General features: G+C 42.3%; 1 protein-coding gene across 2 annotated transcripts in view; it reads right to left on the bottom strand.

Annotated features, from left to right (window-relative positions):
* The window catches only part of SAMSN1 (SAM domain, SH3 domain and nuclear localization signals 1), a 62,772-nt gene that overhangs the window by 18,634 nt on the left and 25,508 nt on the right, over positions 1-18,630 (bottom strand). For both annotated transcript variants that reach the window (XM_035116043.3, XM_035116044.3), the window contains 2 exons: positions 5,588-5,659; positions 4,450-4,605 (listed from right to left, as the gene is read on the bottom strand). In XM_035116043.3, the coding sequence (XP_034971934.2) occupies positions 4,450-4,605; positions 5,588-5,659 (228 nt within the window). The remainder of the gene's footprint in view (positions 1-4,449; positions 4,606-5,587; positions 5,660-18,630) is intronic.

Genomic DNA, 18,630 nt, shown 5'->3' with positions numbered 1-18,630 from the left:
CATCTTGCCCAAGGAAGAGTTTAGAAGATCTTGAAAACTTACCACACTTTTGTGACATTTTTAGTATTTCTAAATTGTGGGTTTTGAAGGTTTTTTCTTCTTCTTATGGCCTAACAGGATTGGTTACCTTTGCTTATGATTTGTTTTTGGTTTTTTAAAAAAATCCAGAGTACTTAAACTAATGACTGCTTTATTTTTAAAATGGGAACTTGCTATGTGTCACTGTCTAAGTTAAATAATTAAGCAACAATAACTTCACAAGAAAAGGGGAACTCGGGAAGCAACTTCTCCCTATTGTTGCATCATATGAAGTCAGCATGACAGAGAGGTAGCATGTACCTTGGGAGATTACAATACATTCACGTTATTAGGTTTGGTGAGCAATGACACTATTTAATCCACTACATGAAGTAGTCTCACAAAGCTAAGCAGGGTCCAGCATAGTTTCAGATTGGATGGGTGACCCCGTGTAGAGATTTCTGCATTGCAGGGGGTTGGACTAGATGACTCTTGGGGTGCCTTCCAGTTTTATAGTTCTGCAGTTCTAAGTTCATGTTTGGGTGGCAGGATGCATTACCTTGATGACAAAGTGCAATTTCTTTTGGCTTAGTAAGGGATTAAATGATCAGATGCCCCAGATAAGACTCAAAAGCTGCCTGATTTAAGCAGCTACACACAGGATGAGATTTGAAGCATATTTCCCCATGATGCCCATTATGGGAATTTTTATGTTCCAAAATGTATTAATATTAGATTAGGACCAACTCATACAAGCTTGTCTGTAACTCATTAGGAACATAAGAAGAGCCTACTGGATCAGGCCAATGGCCCATCTACCGCAGGATTCTGTCCACTATTCTTGCAGTGGCAAAATATCACCCATTGCCCCCACAAGAGGGTTTCTGTTGTTGGCTTGTAGCATTTCCCCCTACCTGTAGTGCCCCAATAGTTACTAGTCTATTCATGTTGCTTGTTGATTCATTAGCAAATGTGCCCACTGCCACCATCAAAAAGAACTGTGTGCCTTCTGGTAATATTCTTTTACATCTTGTCTATTATTGAGTCCAGTTCTTTTGCCCCATTTGCACTCTTAAATTCCACCCGTTAACTATATAAAAAATGGAAAAAAAGTAGTTTATTTTAAAGCTACACCATAAGAATCCATTGTATCCAATATAGGTCAGACCCTGGTCTCTTTTTACCAAACTGCAGGTGATTGTCTCAACAACTTACACTGAGTCTACCCACATAACAGAATGAGGGTTGTACCTCCCCCCCCCCCCAACTTAACCTTCCCTGCAAGGGAAAACAAGACTCTAGGAACTGTGCTTAGCTAGAATTTTTCTCCTTGGTGTCTTTCTTTTTGGATGCTTTCACATGGAAGATCATTCAGAAATGGCACCTCCTTTGTGCACTCCTACAGTAGGTGGTATTGCTCACCCACCACTTTTTGTTGCCTTATGCACAGTTGTGCATGCTGTGTTTATTGGATTTCCCGCCCTTAAAACTGAAAAATCCTATTCATTTAGACTCTCTTTACATGAAAAACTTAGCCTACCACTGACAATCTCAGTTGTTCTTCTTTGAAAACATTCACATTCTATCACTTTTTTTTTTTTGCAAGAGACTGTACCATTCACTTTATATAGAGAATGCGGGTTCAACATCATGGTGAGCACGATTTGCGGTGGGGGCTTAAAAACCACTCCTGAGTCCAAAGGTGGGGGCATGAGTAGTCACCCCTATGTTGCTAGGCAAATTCAGATGTTGTGATTTTGAGGGTCAGCCCCCTGGGTTTAAAAGCCAAGGAAAGAGGTTTCTCTTTCTCTTTGGCTGCGTTTTCGGATCCCCACCCTCCCTCTGCTGTTTTTAGGCCTCTGTGTTGACATTGCTGTGCCTCTCAAGGGGTCGCCTGTATTCAGGGGCCTGGTAGGAATTTTTCCATTTGGCTGATTGGCTGGTGCCATCTGGTTTTTGCCTACTGCATAGCAAATAAGTAACAACTTGTAAGGTTGGTGGTTAGGCATTGGTTATTGGTTGTATATGGGGTCTGTTGACTTCGTTGGCCCCTTGTGTTAATGCCTGAGTTAGGGGAAATTCCAGTCAGGAATACAGGGGCTCTATGCAGTGTCCATATCCCCGGTAGGGGACCAGCAACACGCATGAGCCCCTGGGAGCCTGAGGGGAGAGCCTATTGGACCCGACTTCCTGTCTCTCCCTGTAGGGTTTCCCCTTGTTGACAAGGCGAGTTTATTTCTGTCCAACCACGCACTGGTTTGAATTGTATTCAATAAAAGTTGTGGCCAAATTCATGCCAAAAACCATTAAACAAAAATTCTGTCTATGGTGTGAGTTATTTGAGGGGTGGTTTGGGGGACCTCCACACACAATTAGAAGCATGTTATTTTATGTCACCTTGAATAATAATCACTAACATTTGTTACTTTTTCAAGACTTCAGTGGCCCGAGTTGACATTTCCAGGAAGTGTGCACAGTGACTCCCAAACTTCCTTACTTGGCAGTAATCGTGTATTCAGTATCTAACCATATTTATGTAGAACTGGGTTATATTTCCAAGGTGCATTTCTTCAGGTAATGGATATTCAGCTGCCCTATAGTTTCCCATTCTGCTTGGGCTCTGAGATTCTTATGCAATTCTTCATAGCCTACTTTAGTACTTTCATCAAATTCTGCCATTTCACTTTTCACAGTCCTCCCCAGGCTATTAATGGATTTTTAAAATAAATAAATATGAGAATAAAAAATCATTAGACTATTTCACTGAACACACCTTCGTGCCAAAAGATTTGCCTGATTATTTATGCCTATCATCAACTCAGCATTTAATTTGAACAAGGGCTTAGCCTCAGCCCGAACATCTGTTGGTTTAAGACATCAGAGCAAGTGAAGTAATATTAATCAAGAGTCTCCCATTGTATGTACCATGGCAACTGAATTAATGACAGAATCAGGACCACAGGACATATCACACAAGCCTGATGGCTGCAAGGGGAACCCTTTGAGTAGAAAAGGGGAAGGAGGATGCCCACTGCTTTTCTATTCCAAATAGCAACTGTCCCAAAATGCATCGCTCTTGCTGCAGAGATCCAGACACATCTTTACTCTCACAGTGCAAGCTTTGGGCAGAAAAAGAAGTTGAGGTTCAGATTGGGGAGGGAGGGAAAAGCAGCTGGCAAAGAAAGAAGAAGTTTTTAATCTGTGACATTTTATTGTATTTTAATCTTTGCTGGAAGCCGCCCAGAGTGGCTGAGGAGACCCAGCCGGATGGGCGGGGTACAAATAATAAATTATTATAATATTATTATTAAGCATCTACTCTTGCTTCCACCCTCCACCAGAAAATAGCCATTGGTTTTTTAATTACACATGGTTCTGTATAATGCAGGCATCCCCAAACTGCGGCCCTCCAGATGTTTTGGCCTACAACTCCCATGATCCCTAGCTAACAGGACCAGTGGTCAGGGATGATGGGAATTGTAGTCCAAAACATCTGGAGGGCTGAAGTTTGGGGATGCCTGGTATAATGTGTAGTTTGCCCTAGGTAACTTCAGCCAGCTATTTCACATCTGGAATTAGCAGAAAGCTTTGGGGAGGTGTCAAAGAATATAACTTCTTCCAGGCATGTTTCTGGGATCTGCCATTTTGGGAGTTATGCACTACTTTTGGCTTCCAGTGATTTTAAACAGTAGTCAAAGAGAGGTATTATTTCAATACAATGACAACAACAACTTGGCATTTTGTTTTGGTGAAAGAGACTTAGAAAAACTTTATAACACACAATATCAGCAAGGGGCCAAACAGGGGGAAAAGCAACTCAGGGTAACTTCTAGCTTAGTCATCAAAATGTAAACCTATGCTTGTCTACTCAGGGATACAGTAAACACCACTGTGTACAATGGGAGCCCAGAAATGCTATTAAAAATTCAGTTAATGTATTGTACGTCTGCAACAAAATAATTGCTTGATTAATTTATTCAAATCAGTGTGAGATGTAATCTCCCTAACCCCATCTGAACATTCTAACTCCCAAATGGGAGTGAATAAGGGAAAGTATTTGAATTGCAACACCTAAGATGTAAGGTAGATTCCAGTGTTGAATCTAGTGCTATTAACAGAATCTGAACATTTCCCCCCACTTCATTCCCAAAGCCTTCATTTGCAGTAAGAAGATGCACAATCAGTTGCACATGTTCACTCAAAGAAGTGGATTGGCATGATTAAGCATAGACAGTAGGTCTAAGTTCAATAAGTTTGGGGGAAATTAGTTTACATATTAGTTTTCCAATATCACTACAGTGTTTACGATGTTGCATGAACACAGTGACATACACAGCTAAATATGAAGCAACTTTGACAGCAGAGCTTAAAAACCGGAAGTTAAACCACAAGCAGATAAAGAAGATCGAAAGAGTTTAGTGATATGTTTACCATCTCCTCTGAAAGTGCCTTGATGTATTTTTTACCCATCTTTTTCTTCATAGTCATGGAAATGGCCCTCATCTTCTTTCCAAGGCTTCCCCCACTATTTGGTGGTTTGTTATGTCCAAGTTCTCCACCATCACTTACAGCATCTGCTTCACATATCTGTTTTTGTTTTTTTAAAAAAAAAGAAAAAAAAGAAAAAAGTTTGTTTAAAACTTTATAGGAGTCTCTTGGTGCAGCTTTCTGATGATACATGTAGCAAGTCATTGTTTTCTGCCCCAAATTACAGTTTGTTCATTGCAGGCAAGTTGTGTAAGAGTTCCACTGGCAAGAATCTACATATTTTGCTCTGGAAAGAGCACAAAATCAAGAACAGCCCCTGCCATTCTTCAGTGCCTAGAAAAGTACCAGGCTGGCTTCAGAAGCATGGGAGAAATTTAAAGACTCTCCCTGATACTGCATTGAACCTCAGAGATACTTGGAGAGCCAGTAGATTTCTTTCTCACACCCCACAGCCAGGCTGAGCGTTGAATTCAACATAATGTAAGAAGGCCCTTCCCCCTGTACTTGGATGGGGGACTAGGGTAAAGATGATAGTACTCTGACTGGCAACAAGGCAAGACAAGATTTGTTGGCCCTTGTCCAGTTGTGTTTGGACATGCCAATGCAAATCTCCAAAAGCATGGAAGGTGCGTGTATAACTAATCACCAGCACTGTCACAGGCAATAGACAATAGATGACTATGAGACGTACAACTTCTCAACAGTAACCTGTTTGAGTGTTTTCCCCTCCCAGAACCAAGGTTTAATAGTCAATAGATGACTATGAGACGTACAACTTCTCAACAGTAACCTGTTTGAGTGTTTTCCCCTCCCAGAACCAAGGTTTAATAGTCAATAGATGACTATGAGACGTACAACTTCTCAACAGTAACCTGTTTGAGTGTTTTCCCCTCCCAGAACCAAGGTTCTGTGTGCTGTATCATCAAATCATTAAGTGTGTACAAATTTTACTCAATTCAGCAGTCAGTTGCTCACTCAGTTGGTACAAAATCCACTGTATTTTGCACAATGTGCTTTCTGTTGCATGTACAAAAGTTAAGGAGCCGTTATGTAAAATAACTAGATTGAGTAATATACAAACCTCAGATGAATCATCTGGCTTTGAAACTGACTGATGTCTGCGTTGGTCAAAGTTCCCAAAGCTACTTGCTCGCTATAAAAAAATAAATAAAATAAATGTAGATAGACACACTGGCATAATTATTTATTTTTAGAGTAAGCTGATACAAAGTTTTCATAACTTTTCTGAGTGTTCCAGTTGGTACATGTTATGCATTCATATTTGACATATGGTCAGCGATGATAATTAAATACATTATAGATGAGTCAACCAGAACTTTGCAGAATTGGAAGGTATCAGTTGTTACCTTTATCCTGAGTCCAGTCCCAAAGGATGGCTCTGCTCAACAATCTCACCCTGAGCTACAGTTGACTTTTAAAGGAATTAAGGGCAAATCCACACCATACATTTAAAGCACATCCAGCCTACATGACTCCCCATTCCAAAGAATTGTAGGTACTGTAGTTTGTTAGGGGTGCTGGGAACTGTAACTCTGGGAGGGGAAATTAGTCCCCAGGATTCTTTGGGGAAAAGTCATGTGTTTCAAATGTGCATTGGATGTGCTTTAAATGTCTGCCTCAAGACACACACTTTTTGTTCTCTTCTACACAGGTGCCAAACACTCCTAATGTACTATAAAGTGTTTGTTTTTTAATTGCGATCAAATCAACAATGGATAAGGTAGGAACAATGAGTTGGATCCAGATTTGGTGTTATGCTTAATTTAAGCCCTACTGGTTTCAGCGAGTCTACTCTTAAGTATTACTGAATCCTACTCTATTAATTCCGTTTCTTTTATAACAATGAAACATATGTATTAAAGGTAGTTTGGCTATATTTACATATTGCCCATTTAGTTCTGCAAGGGTTTGATGGTTGGTTCTGAAAGAGTCTCATTATGGGTATGTTTACATTGCTGACCGTTGTGCAAAGTGACAAGTGTGCATTTAAGTTCAGCAGTGGTGATTCTAAGAACGATGTTCATGCAATTGACACTAACTGTACACTTTACAAAGTAGCTTCCTTAGAGAATTTTCACTCTGGAAGGTGCCTCATCTTATTACAATCCTGGTAATAAATCACAAATTTACTACCTGTGTTAGTTCTCATTTCTTTCACTTTCTTTTGAAACTAAAAATAAAGAGTAATAGACAATTTACTGATGGAATAAAATTATCATTTGGACAACTAGTTCGCAATCACATGAAGATCAGTCTTGCTAGCTGCAACCCTCTTTTGATTGTTTATTCGATTTTATAGCCCACATTAATCCTCAAGGCTCAGGAATAATTCCTTATCTAGAGCTGCAATCTCACTAGTGAAAAAAATCTGATTGAGTGCAGTGGAAATGACTTCAGAGTAAACTTGCTTAGGGTTGCAGTGCTATTCATTTTCAACACCTCCTCCACCCCCTAAAATGGGGCAATGGGGTGGCCATCATGGTGCAAACACACCAGCAGGACGGCCAAATTGGTTTTGCCAATGTGCTTGCAACACACTGATCTCCCTGTCTCATCTCCCCTCCCTCCTGGCAGGCAGCAATGCCCCATCTGCTTGAAACTAGTAGTGCCCCACCTAGTGAGCCACTACTGGTGCATGTGAGAGTTTCAGGCCTGGGGTTATCACATCCATCCCATGCACGTAGCCGCCGAACAGTCTGTCAATGTGGCCCTTGAGCTACAAAAGCTTCTCCACTCCTGGCTTACTCTAATTTTACATCAAGTTTACTTTGCCCCCTTATTTGATTCATGGTAACAGAGCATTTTCATTGCTACCCATTACATATGGTGTGTGTGTGTGTGTGTGTGTGTGTGTGTGTGTGTGTGTGTACATTTTGCAAAAGGGCATCGGATACCTCCTTCAGTTCATACAGTTAACATTTCATTTACAGATTTTCTATATTAAATCAATGAACAATATCCTGACAAGTGGTGAGAGGCATCTCAATAGTGTGAAATAACACACACAGCACCAAACATTATGGGCCTATCAGGCAGGATTAACACCTTTTGCTGACTTTTCAGTCCTGAGCTGAATATGCCCCACAGCACTGCAGATAAATGAAGGCAGGCTACAATTCACCACAATGTTTAATTGAGGAACAGGCTCGTGCCATGATACAAATTTAGCAGCCAGTGCCTTTCAGTAGCGTTCGGGATGCCTACGATGAATCCCTGTTTATTGAAGTGCCAACGTGATAGTGAGGCACTGTGGAGCAGAGGGGAAATAATGCTTATCGTTGCTGTTCTCATAAAGAGCCAGAGCTGAGGGAAATCAGTTATTCCTTTCGAGGCTCACAACAATCTTCTATCCTATCTGAGCAAAGGCCTTGGGCTATTTTGTCATGTACCTTTGTGTTGTGCCGTACTTATTAAACATTAATAAGAACTGCAGGATGGTTTCCACTATTCTAGATAATGGCCTTGTTGCACAGGAGAGCATTACGCAGGGCTACTTCAGCAATTCTCAGTCCCAACTTCTTTTTTCTCCCCATTAAGTAATCAATATAGCTGCCACCTTTTAAAATGCATTCAACCCCATGACAACAGCGTAGAAAAACACACTGAGGAGCTGAGGGCCTGCAGTGTGTGTGTGTGTGTGTGTGTGTGTGTGTGTGTGTGTACGTGACTCCTGAGTCCTTCTGCTCACCTGTGCCAGCCGCCACATCAGCTTCAGTGAGTATCTGCCCAGTGAAGCCATTGGTGTAATGTGGGAGCCTTATTTTCCAGTTTTACAAAAAGCTTTTAAAGCAAATGCAAGTCTCTTGGAAGAGAATGGGCCATTGATTTTGACACTGGTATTCAGAATCCCATAAAATTAAGTGATTTTCTTTTGGAAGGATGACTACATTAAGCAAATTAATCTCCCTGAACATAAAATGTGCTGCAGGAAGGGAAGGGTTTGCATGCACCCATTAAGAAGGAGCAAGAACGCAGGAGGTTCCCTTTGGGCACCAAAATCTTTCTGATTGGATGATTTGCCATGAGAAGAAGAATGTGAGGCATGGGCGTACCCAGCGCGGGGCAGCTGCCCCCCTAGAAGCAGGGCTGGTGCAGCCGTGGGCGAGAGCAGCGCCGCTGGCGGGGCTGGTGGGCAGAGGCGGAGCACAGCCCGGCGGAGTGCGAGTTTGGTGTTCCCGCCCACCACACTGTGCCCTCCCTCCAGCTCCTTGTCGCGCCCTTCGGCAAGGCCAAGCGTGGCAGGCAACCAGAGAGCGCAATGGGAAGCTGGAGCGCATGGCGTGGCGGGCAGGAATGCCGAACTCACGCTCCACTGAGCTGTGCTCCGCCTCCAGCTCTGCCCACCAGCAGGGCCATCTCCAGGCCCGGGTGCGGTGGCGCGGGGCGCCTGGCCACCAGGGGCGCCGCTGCACCCACCAGACAGCTGATCGTCGGAGCAGCACTTCCACGCTTCCTGTCCCCACCGCCGCTTAAAAAGCACAGAGGCCGCTGCCTTCTCTCGTTTCCCTGCTCCTCCCTGCTCAGGTTTCTTGGCAGGAGGGCCAAGGCAGGTCGCGGGTGTCACAAGAGGCCTGACCAGAGTCTTGGGCCGCTCTCTGCAAGGTCGCTGAGCTGGCGGCCAAGGGGGGCGGCGGCCTTGCAGGGTGCGGGAGGGACCTCCGGCTGGATTGACTTCCAGAGAAAAGGGTTGCAGGAGGAGCAGCGGCACAGCGCGCTTCCATGCGCTCTCGACCCGGCGATAGCGTGTTTTTCAGGTTCCCCCACCCCTCGCCAGGGGATGAAGGAGCCAGAAAGGTCCTGGGGACATGTGGGAAGTGGCGAGCGGAGGAAGAGGCGGCTGTAGAGAGAGGAGAAAAAACAGTGCAATGCAAGACCTGTGTTTTTTTTCCCTCCTCTCCCTGTAAGGGAAATTGTAAAATAGTGGGTAAGAAGGATGAAGACACAGCTCTCAAAACAACCAGCTCTTTATTCTAGCTCTGAGTCCAGACTGAACAGTAGCTTAGCCAACTGGCTTATATAGTAGTCAGTAACTTGCAACAGTAACAAACTTCCCCTAGCTACCTAATCCGTGAACAGCACTCTCAATCCTTCATTTGCATGTTGTGGACCTGAGTGAGAACTGCAGCCACAGTGGGCAGGGTGAGAACTGCAGCCACGGTGGCCAGAAGGATTACTGCAGTTAACTTAATACATAACAGAAATGACATACCGCCCTTCTTGCTTCCTGGGGGTGGGGGGAGCCCGGCCCCAGCAGCGCAATCAGGACAGGGCTGGCGCTTCTGCTGCTTTTGCTGCCACCGTCTCCACAGTAGTAGCGCGGTGGGCGAATCGCCCATATCCCCCCACGCAACCCATGGAGAGGAGGCAAGCAAAGGGCGGTCGCGGCAACGGCTCTTTCTAGGCGCCTTTCAGCTGCTCACTTGCCTCGCTCTTGGGGCTGCTTTGTTTCGGCCGGTTCTCCCTCCGCTGCGCGGCCAAGCCAAGCCGCAGGCTGAGGGGGTGCCGCGGAGGTGGCTGCGAAGCCGCTGCCGCTGCTCCGTATCTCTGCTCTCTCTGTCCAAAAGAGTTCAGGCACTAAAACGATGGGAAGCAAATTTGTGTCCTGGAATCAGTCCCCCCCCCTTTGGCCTTTGGGCTACGGAGGAGCCCAGCACGCAGAGCCCAAGAGCCCCCTGAATCCCGCCGGTGGCGAAGCGTCGCGCAAAGCGCTTCCTGGGCTCAACCCAGTAGCGCCTTCGTCATGCCCACATGCAAAGCTCCGTGCCCAAAATGCCAGCTGCTGCTCTCTTCTGCCCCTGGAACCTCGCCCTCCAAGGGACAGGTGCTTGACTTTGCTTTGGGGAGAGAAGGGGCGTCACATGGACAACTTCTTTTTCCCCACAGCCTCTCTCCCGTGTGCAAATTGCCAGGGCAAATCTTTGAATCTTGCTAATGATAAAAATAACTTTGCCAAGTTATAAGCACATGTGGGAGTTATATGAGATCAGTGCTTATTAGATTGCACCTATGGTAAATATGCACTGCAGGAAAGACAACACAGGGCCTCATGCACCACTAAGACAAAGGATAAAGAAGTGGGAGATCATGTGCTGGTCTTCTGAACAGGAATCAGGTTCATCCACCTGCTTTTATAACATTGGCTTTTATTTGTCCCATGTGCAAAATCTTTTGTTTAATATGGCCATAAACTTTTTCATCACCATAAGTGCTCCTTTGGAACTAGGTTAGTTTCTTAGGATAACTGTTGAGAGACTTTAGTGAGCTGTTCACATCTCAAATATTCATCCAGCTTTTTTACAAGGCGCTTCTTTTTATTCGTGCATGGCACTTTTCTGCTTTGTTAAGAATTATGGAGCAGATTGCATCCATTCTGAGCCATGCCATTGTGGAAGCACTCCACCTAGTCCATAGCTGCTTCCATCGGTGCAAACCATTCTGGGCTTTATAGAACTGGAGCATTCAACATAATATATGCTCTCTTTGTAAAGGCAGCCTTCTGATCTGGTCTCAAAAAGCAGGTTGTGGCTGACTTTGTTAGCAAGTTTAGTGGCTGTGTCACTGTGGAGATGTTTGGCAAATATTGACATACATAATAAATAACCATTTCCTGAAAGCATCTCAGTTCTTTAATATAAGCTTAAGCTTTCAGTTTTGTAAATGCATTTACCTTCTTTGCCCTATGCTATGTGATTATTGGTCATTGAATTTGAAAAATGGGGATGTTCAACCATGTTGAGATCCACAATTTGGGTAGCTCTAGATCAGGCATCCCCAAACTGTGGCCCTCCAGATGTTTTGGCCTACAACTCCCGTGATTCTTAGCTAAGAGGAACAGTGGTCAGGGATGATGGATTTGTAGTCAAAAACATCTGGAGGGCCGAACTCTGGGGATGTTTGCTCTAGATGAATGCTTTCTTCATTACAAGTGTGTGTGTGCATGCGCAATCTGCTTTAAATCTGTTTTGTGGACATGTCTATCACAACTTTAGTTTTGGGAGCTCCAGAAGAGCACTATGTTCAGTTAACGACCACCACAAAATGACTCAGGAAAAATAAAAGGTGCATTGGACCCTTAAGCACTATTAAATACTTCATAAATCTCATTAACAGACTATTACAAAAATCACTGTCAATGGGAGAAACTGTTTGTCTTGCCTGAAGCCATTGATCATGGCCTCCATTAAATGAATGATAAACTCCCTGTTGTCTTCATTGGAAGTGTGATCAAACCCTTTCGTTCCTTTTTTATCAATGTTGCTACCACATTGTTATGAATCATAATGTCAAATAATGTTATGGTCATGAGAATTAGAGCAAATATGTTCTAGGAGATAAGGTTTGTATTAAATACAGGTCCTAACCTGTCCCTATTATATCTAACTTCCTTCTTGAGCTTGTTTAGTAGCTGGAGATTAAGAAAAGTTCCAGTCCCCTCAGCTATGTTTTACTGTATCCATCCAGCAGTGCCCTTGACCATAAGCAATGACCAACTGTACACTAATTCTTAGGAAGATTTTTTTAAAGGAATGTGGAGGGGAGGGAGGAATTTTACTACTTTTAAATGAGTGTTTGATGCATCATTTTGGTTTACCTGATTAATGTGCACAGCAAACTCAGCCACGAGAGTTGTAATGTTTCTGCAAGCTTCCCTAAAGCGAAGCTCAGCCATTAATTCAATGGCACATGTCAGCTCAGCAGAACAAGGTCACTCTTCTCCTTCAAGGGGAACCTTTTTAGAAATAATAAAACTGACAGAAAGTTCTTTTTTGCATGCTTTATATCACCTGAGGTTGAGTGCTGCAGTGAATATAACAGGGCTTATAAACAACCTCATGCCCAAGCAGCCCCCAATCCACCAGATTTTTTGAACCTAAACTTTTTATTTTTAAAAAAGCAAATGACAGTTTTATGCATAGCAAATATGCCATATCATGGAATCCTAAATAAATAAAAATAAGTAAATCTTTTCTTAGGATTTTTGGAGGAGAAGGTTTGTAAGCTCAATGAGCACAAATGGCTGATGTTGCAGGCAGCAGGTTAATAAGGAAGAAAAATATAGAGTGAAGGACTTTGTGTTGTCAATTCTACAGAGGTTTCACCTTTGAGTGCAAAGTGAGGAAAATTTATTTCAAATATTATTGGATTGCCCTGTCTCCAGTTCATTTATATAGCGGACTGTAAATCTGTAAAAGGACTTTTTAAATGTAAAGTAAATGCAAGGTTGATCCAGCGCACTGAAGTTTACAAATAACTGGGACCAGCTGAGTAGCTGTTTGACAGATGTTAAAAACTGAAGCCTGCTGACTTAGATGCAGAAAAGGAAGAGCAAAGTGTATAAAAACCCCCAGTACTGAAGCTGTTCCATGTTTGGCCCAGCACTGCATTGTTTAGAGCAAGAATGGAACCAAATGAAGACTGTACTGTATAGGTTATTTAAGTGACATGGGTTCAGTATGCAGATGGCTTGGTTACATTGGGTGTCCAACTAAGTCATACCGGGAGCAGACTTAATGAAATCTATGCACGTAAGTTTGACTAATGGTGGATTAGTGGATAAGTGGATAAGGAGGACGCAAGGGAGAAACGTGCTAAGAGGAAGGCATGCTTGGCAAATCCACACTGTGATCAACTCCTGCCCAGAAACCAATGTCCCCACTGTGGAAGGACGTGTGGATCCAGAATTGGCTTCCACAGTCACTTATGAACTCATTGTTAAAACCGTGTTTATGTAAGACAATCTTACTCGGCTACGAGTTATTGCCAAAGAAGAGGAGAAGAAGAAGATTCATATGATCTCCATGTGGCCTCTGTAATCTCTCCTACAGTTTAAATGACACTGGGTTGAATTGAACATTGCACTATTACAAACATTCCATCTATGCAGGCATATCAGACAGGACAATTCCCCTTCCCTTTTCCCATGAGTTGTTCAGAGGGGGTCTATTATTTTAATTCACTTCTCTATAGCTGAAAAGCACTTTGATGTTGGAAAAGCAGTAGATATACTTATTCTAAAAAAAGTACATCAATTAATAAGAGCTTGAATTCTTATCAATGAATGCCTCGGCAAGTTGATCCCAGCTGGACAACATGCCCACTGTACAAAGACTAGCCACTTTCCATGCATTTGCACTATAAAAGAAAATTATGCAGTCACATATGTGAGTAGGCAGGCAAATTCTGTACTCACTTCTTTGCCCTACTGGGTGAATAGCCTAACATCCAAAGATGTGGACAAAGCAGCATCAGGGGCATGGCTCACAACTCTTCTGCTCTCTTTCCTTTGAAGTGATATTTTTCTCTAAATTGTTGCTTCTTGTTCTGAATCTCAGATATTTTTCAAATTAGATAAGCAGCTATTTTATCTAATTAAGTTCACACACATTCACATTATGTGCAGTGATCTAGTGCAGCAACCCTCAGAAAAATCTGCCATGCAAAATAGTCAGGTAAATTCTGTCTGAGTATCGTAATCGTTTTTATTTATTTTTAAAAATGAGGTTAGTAGATTAGAACCATCTGGTTTGGATTACTGGAAGTTTTCTGTCACCATTAAAAAACCTTCAACCACATCCTCTTGCTGCACCTATTTTTTTTTAATAAAAAAAGGATGCCTGACATTCATGTAGCACGATCTTAGATGGGGGACAGCGAGCTCTGGAAATGCAACACAAAACCAAAATGATCTTTAAACTCCCATTCACCTTTTAGGTATATAATAGTAGAACTGATGATGAGACAATTCATTATGATTTTGAATCTTTACAATCACAGAGTGACAGATTAGCAAAGTGGGCCTAAATTACCATCACAACAATCTATTTTAACATTATTTTAAATTGTCTTTTGTTACATGTATTACAACTTCCAAAATTGTCTTTAGTGTAAAAAAAAGAAAAAAATCTTAAAATGAGAATGTTATGATATATGAACACGATTGAAGAAACATGCAAATTTAAAACAAGGAACGTCTCACTGAAAAAAATTGAAAATTAAAAACATTAACATGCACTCATGAACAGGAAACCATTAAGAAGCTATTCTCTATAGGCATCACTGAAATAAATAGGAGCTACCACGGTAAACAAAGTTTTCTAGGGGATTGTTTTGGCTCAACTGCCTACACAGAATACAAGAAAATAAGCAGTATTGTTGGCTGAAGAAACTTTGACTAATGGACCCCCCCCACACACACACATCTGATGATGAAGCAGCCGATGTTAGCTCTGACCCAGTTTAATTTACAAGGCCTGCAGGAAACAGGAAAACCTTATCTGTAATGTCACCTGAAGTTCTTTTTTAAACTGAATATGAAGACAAGTTTCTGTGCATGTGGGTGTCATCCGATAATGCTTACAGGTATTTCCAGCAAAAATAATCATACCAGATGTTATCTGTTTGTGGCTGTTTTGCAGAACTTGCAAATACCTTGACAGTCTTCTTGGAAGATTGTACTAAAGACCTTTGATGACAGACCTATGTGCCATCTCTGCCTCTAAGCATAAATTTACACAGTTGGAAGCCAGAAAAATGTAGCTTTATCATCAGCTCATCACCTCTCATTATTGTAGGAATAAATGCAAATGGGGTGTGTGTGTGTGTGTGACTGCCAAATAGGTTGTAGAAACCAGCTACAATGATATGAGTAGCTGATTAATTATGGGTTCAATTTCTTTATGAAATCTAAAATTTTCTGTTTTAAATCTGAACCTCCTAAATGCCTTTGAAATAACATTAGAAAGCTTAACCCTGGTTAATATTCATTAATGGTATACAGTCTCCACATTGCATATATTGGTCTTTAAAACCCACAATTATATTTTGAATAATGAATGTTTAGCATGACTTTTATTTTTTGTATCTGCTATTTTGGAATTCATTTTATCCACCGTTAAACAGGAGAATGACATAGGAAATTTATGAAGAATCTATCTGATCTATAAGCACAATTCTGTTTCATTTTTGGAAATAAAATAACAAACCACTGAATTGCTCCACCACCCCCTAAGAAGAAATTGGGACATTCTCCCCTCCTGCTGCACTAGCTTGCTGTTGCCGCTTGCTGACTCGCACCCCCCCACACACACACCATCTCACCACCACCACCAGTTGCTGGTTTGTACCCCCCATCCCACTGCCGCCACTGCTTGTCCACTAGCCCGCCCCCCTGCACCCCATCGTGCCACTGCTTCCACAAACAACACCTTAGTGGCTTGTGTGTGCGCATGCAGCCCACTATTGCATGCCACACTGCACCACCACTCACTTGTGTGCCGGGGGCTGCCTGCCACCACACACACACAAGGAGGCCCACAGTGATTTACTTCCAGAAGTGGCGCTGTACATCACGAAGCTACGGCCCTTTTCGTGCATGTTGTGGTAGGCGGCAGCAACCAGCCAAGGTGCTCGACAGCTTCTGTAATTCCAGGAATGTCCCAGTAAAAATGGGACAGTTACGTAGGTGGTATGGAGTTGCAATGCACTTAAATTTTGTTCATAAGCATATGCTCATGATTTGAGAACTGCAACAGGAAGTAATGACCTGCACACATGTGAATGAGTCACCATGGATAGAACTTAAAATACAGTTTGGGAGTCAGTTTATGCAATCAGGATCCTGTCTGAAACTGAAATGTACAGAAATCAAGTACACATGTAAATCAGCCCTTAGATTCCAGCAATTTTGATTGTGGTTCTGCCCAATCCTCCATCCACTCCTCGACAAAGTTAATCTCATTCATCCTCATCAAGCAGCTTTTTCCATTTGTAGGAGAATAGAATTCTCCACCGGCTACCACTTCCCTGCTTGCTTGTAGGAATGAAGGGAGGAGCTCTTTACATGCTACTGTGTGAACAGTATGTCTGTGTGTGCACTTTAGCCAGTAAACCCTGCAGTTTGGGGTTTTTCTAAAAGCGCTTTTGCAGACATTGCTTTGCAGGTGTCCATACCTGCATGCTATGCAGACAACATGAGCAGTTGCCACACAGAGGTCATATCACCTCTGGCACACCAATTTCTTTGCTCCCTCCCTGTTCAATGCCCACTGAACTCCATAAAAAAATGCTTGTAGGTTTATTGAGATACCAAAAGTCCAGTAACAAAGGCTACACATGCAGTTATACTGCCCTCAGTGTTTGCCCGGAGGCTTCCTTCTGTTGTACCACACAAGCAACTTCATGACTACGATTTTTTTTTTTACTTTTGGCATTGTGCTCAGAGTCTTCCTGCCCTAGTACCAGACAGGTCAAGATCATCACACAGTTTGATTTGTTCAACAAAGAATGCAAAAAAGGCACGTCAGGATTCCTATATATGTGCTCCCTTTTAAACCAGTTAATTACATTAGAGTCATTGTGGTTTTTAAAATGTCACCATACAGCTGTGTTTTGTCCAAGGGTAATGCACAAAACGGATGCACTTCATATCTATCAAACTGCTACCATAAGCATCAGATAAATGGCTCTTGGTGGAAAGGTTTTTAGTGATTGCAACACTAAGTTGATCAAAGTTTCGATAAACTGGAGTGATTAATTAAAAAGGAACACCACAATAAATACCATGGCAGAAGCCAGCCCCTTCCCAATTGTGTTTGCGTGCAGATGAGAAAGAGTTAATGGTGGCTGTTTCCATCTGTCATTTTAAAGAGCATAAACACTTAATGGAGGCTGTTTCTTCCCCCTCCTTTCAAATAGCCAAACATTAGTGAAGCCAATTCTCCAAAGACTAAAATATACCAATATACTTGGGGATTTTTTTACAGAACAAATTGATTATCTTCAAAGTAATCCCAACACCAAATGGCTCAGGTACCTCTCAGGTTAATATCTTCATGGAAGGATGTGGGGGAGTATCTACACAAGCGCAGTCCAACAATGTCATAAGACTCTCCCCAATAGGAGGTTCCTATATGGTGTTCTGACTTTCCACACAAGGAAATGTAAGGTGTAAGTAAAATCTTCTACGGAAAGGTGCTTTCAGAACACCAAAAACATGCTATACCAACAATAGGAAGATAATAATGTGTGTATGCTGACCTAAAAAATGCATCTCTCAGAGACATTGAGTGTCTGTGTGTAGCTGCTCAATTTATCCACTGAAGTGAATAGGGGATTCTCGTTTATACTGAAGCTCATTTTAAAAGAAAAATAAATGGTTGCTAGATAAATATTGAAACTACTAAGCATGACTGTTACTAGTTTTTGTAGAATGCAATGCCTGACCAGCCAGGAAGGCACGCAAGGAAGTTCATTGTGAAATCCTGCCAGTTCCTTTGCAACTATAGATGCATGTTTTAAATGTTTCCCAACCATATGGTTAGTTGGGTAACAATCTTCTTTAGAGGGGAATTGCAAAATTCAGCTTGGCGAATGCAGAATTGATTTTAGTAACGTTTCTCCCACTGTTCCCTACTCTCAAACACGTAGTGAAAGTCAATATAAAATGTGTGGAAGACACACTGGCTTAGCACCACTATGGTTTTGCATTAAACATTATCATAGCAAAATAAAAGATAAATGTACTACCTTGTGGTACATTCGTCATTTATTTTGTCATTTCCTTCACATGAAATTACATTGATTAAGAAGATTGAAAATTTGCTGAGTAGTGGCCATTTTATGTTTCACACAGTAGTTCTAAACATGTAGAAAGCCAGTCATCTAGAGACTTTCAATGAGCAGTCATAACGCAGAACACAGCCACTCTAGATGATGGAATGATTGTGAAAGTGTGGCAAGACTATGTACTTCTGAAGTGTCTGGAGGCATGTCTCCTCTCAGGGGAACCATGTAAGGTGTTTTAAAATTGCTATCTTTTTCCAGCCTGCAGAAAGCCTTAAGGAGCAATGTGTCCATGACAATATTGTGGCAATGTTGTGGCAGTCAGGGGCCAGATTTAATTTCTGGAGCTATCAGCCCTCTGCTAGGGGTCAATACATTATAGCTGTAGAATGGAGGTGTTTGAAAAACAAATCTACCCCCGATGATGGGCAACTGTTTGGTGAAGTTTACTGGAAACTGTGAAAGCCACTAAAGAATAAAGGTATATTTTTTTGGAGGTGAGGCATTGGTGGGGGTAGGGGCTGGTTTACTATTGCAAGGCAA

This window comes from Zootoca vivipara, chromosome 4, assembly GCF_965207765.1.
Source record: "Zootoca vivipara chromosome 4, rZooViv2.hap1.1, whole genome shotgun sequence".
Taxonomy (NCBI): domain Eukaryota; kingdom Metazoa; phylum Chordata; class Lepidosauria; order Squamata; family Lacertidae; genus Zootoca; species Zootoca vivipara.
Note: the sequence above shows the minus strand (reverse complement) of the source record. Positions and strands in the feature narration are given on the sequence as shown.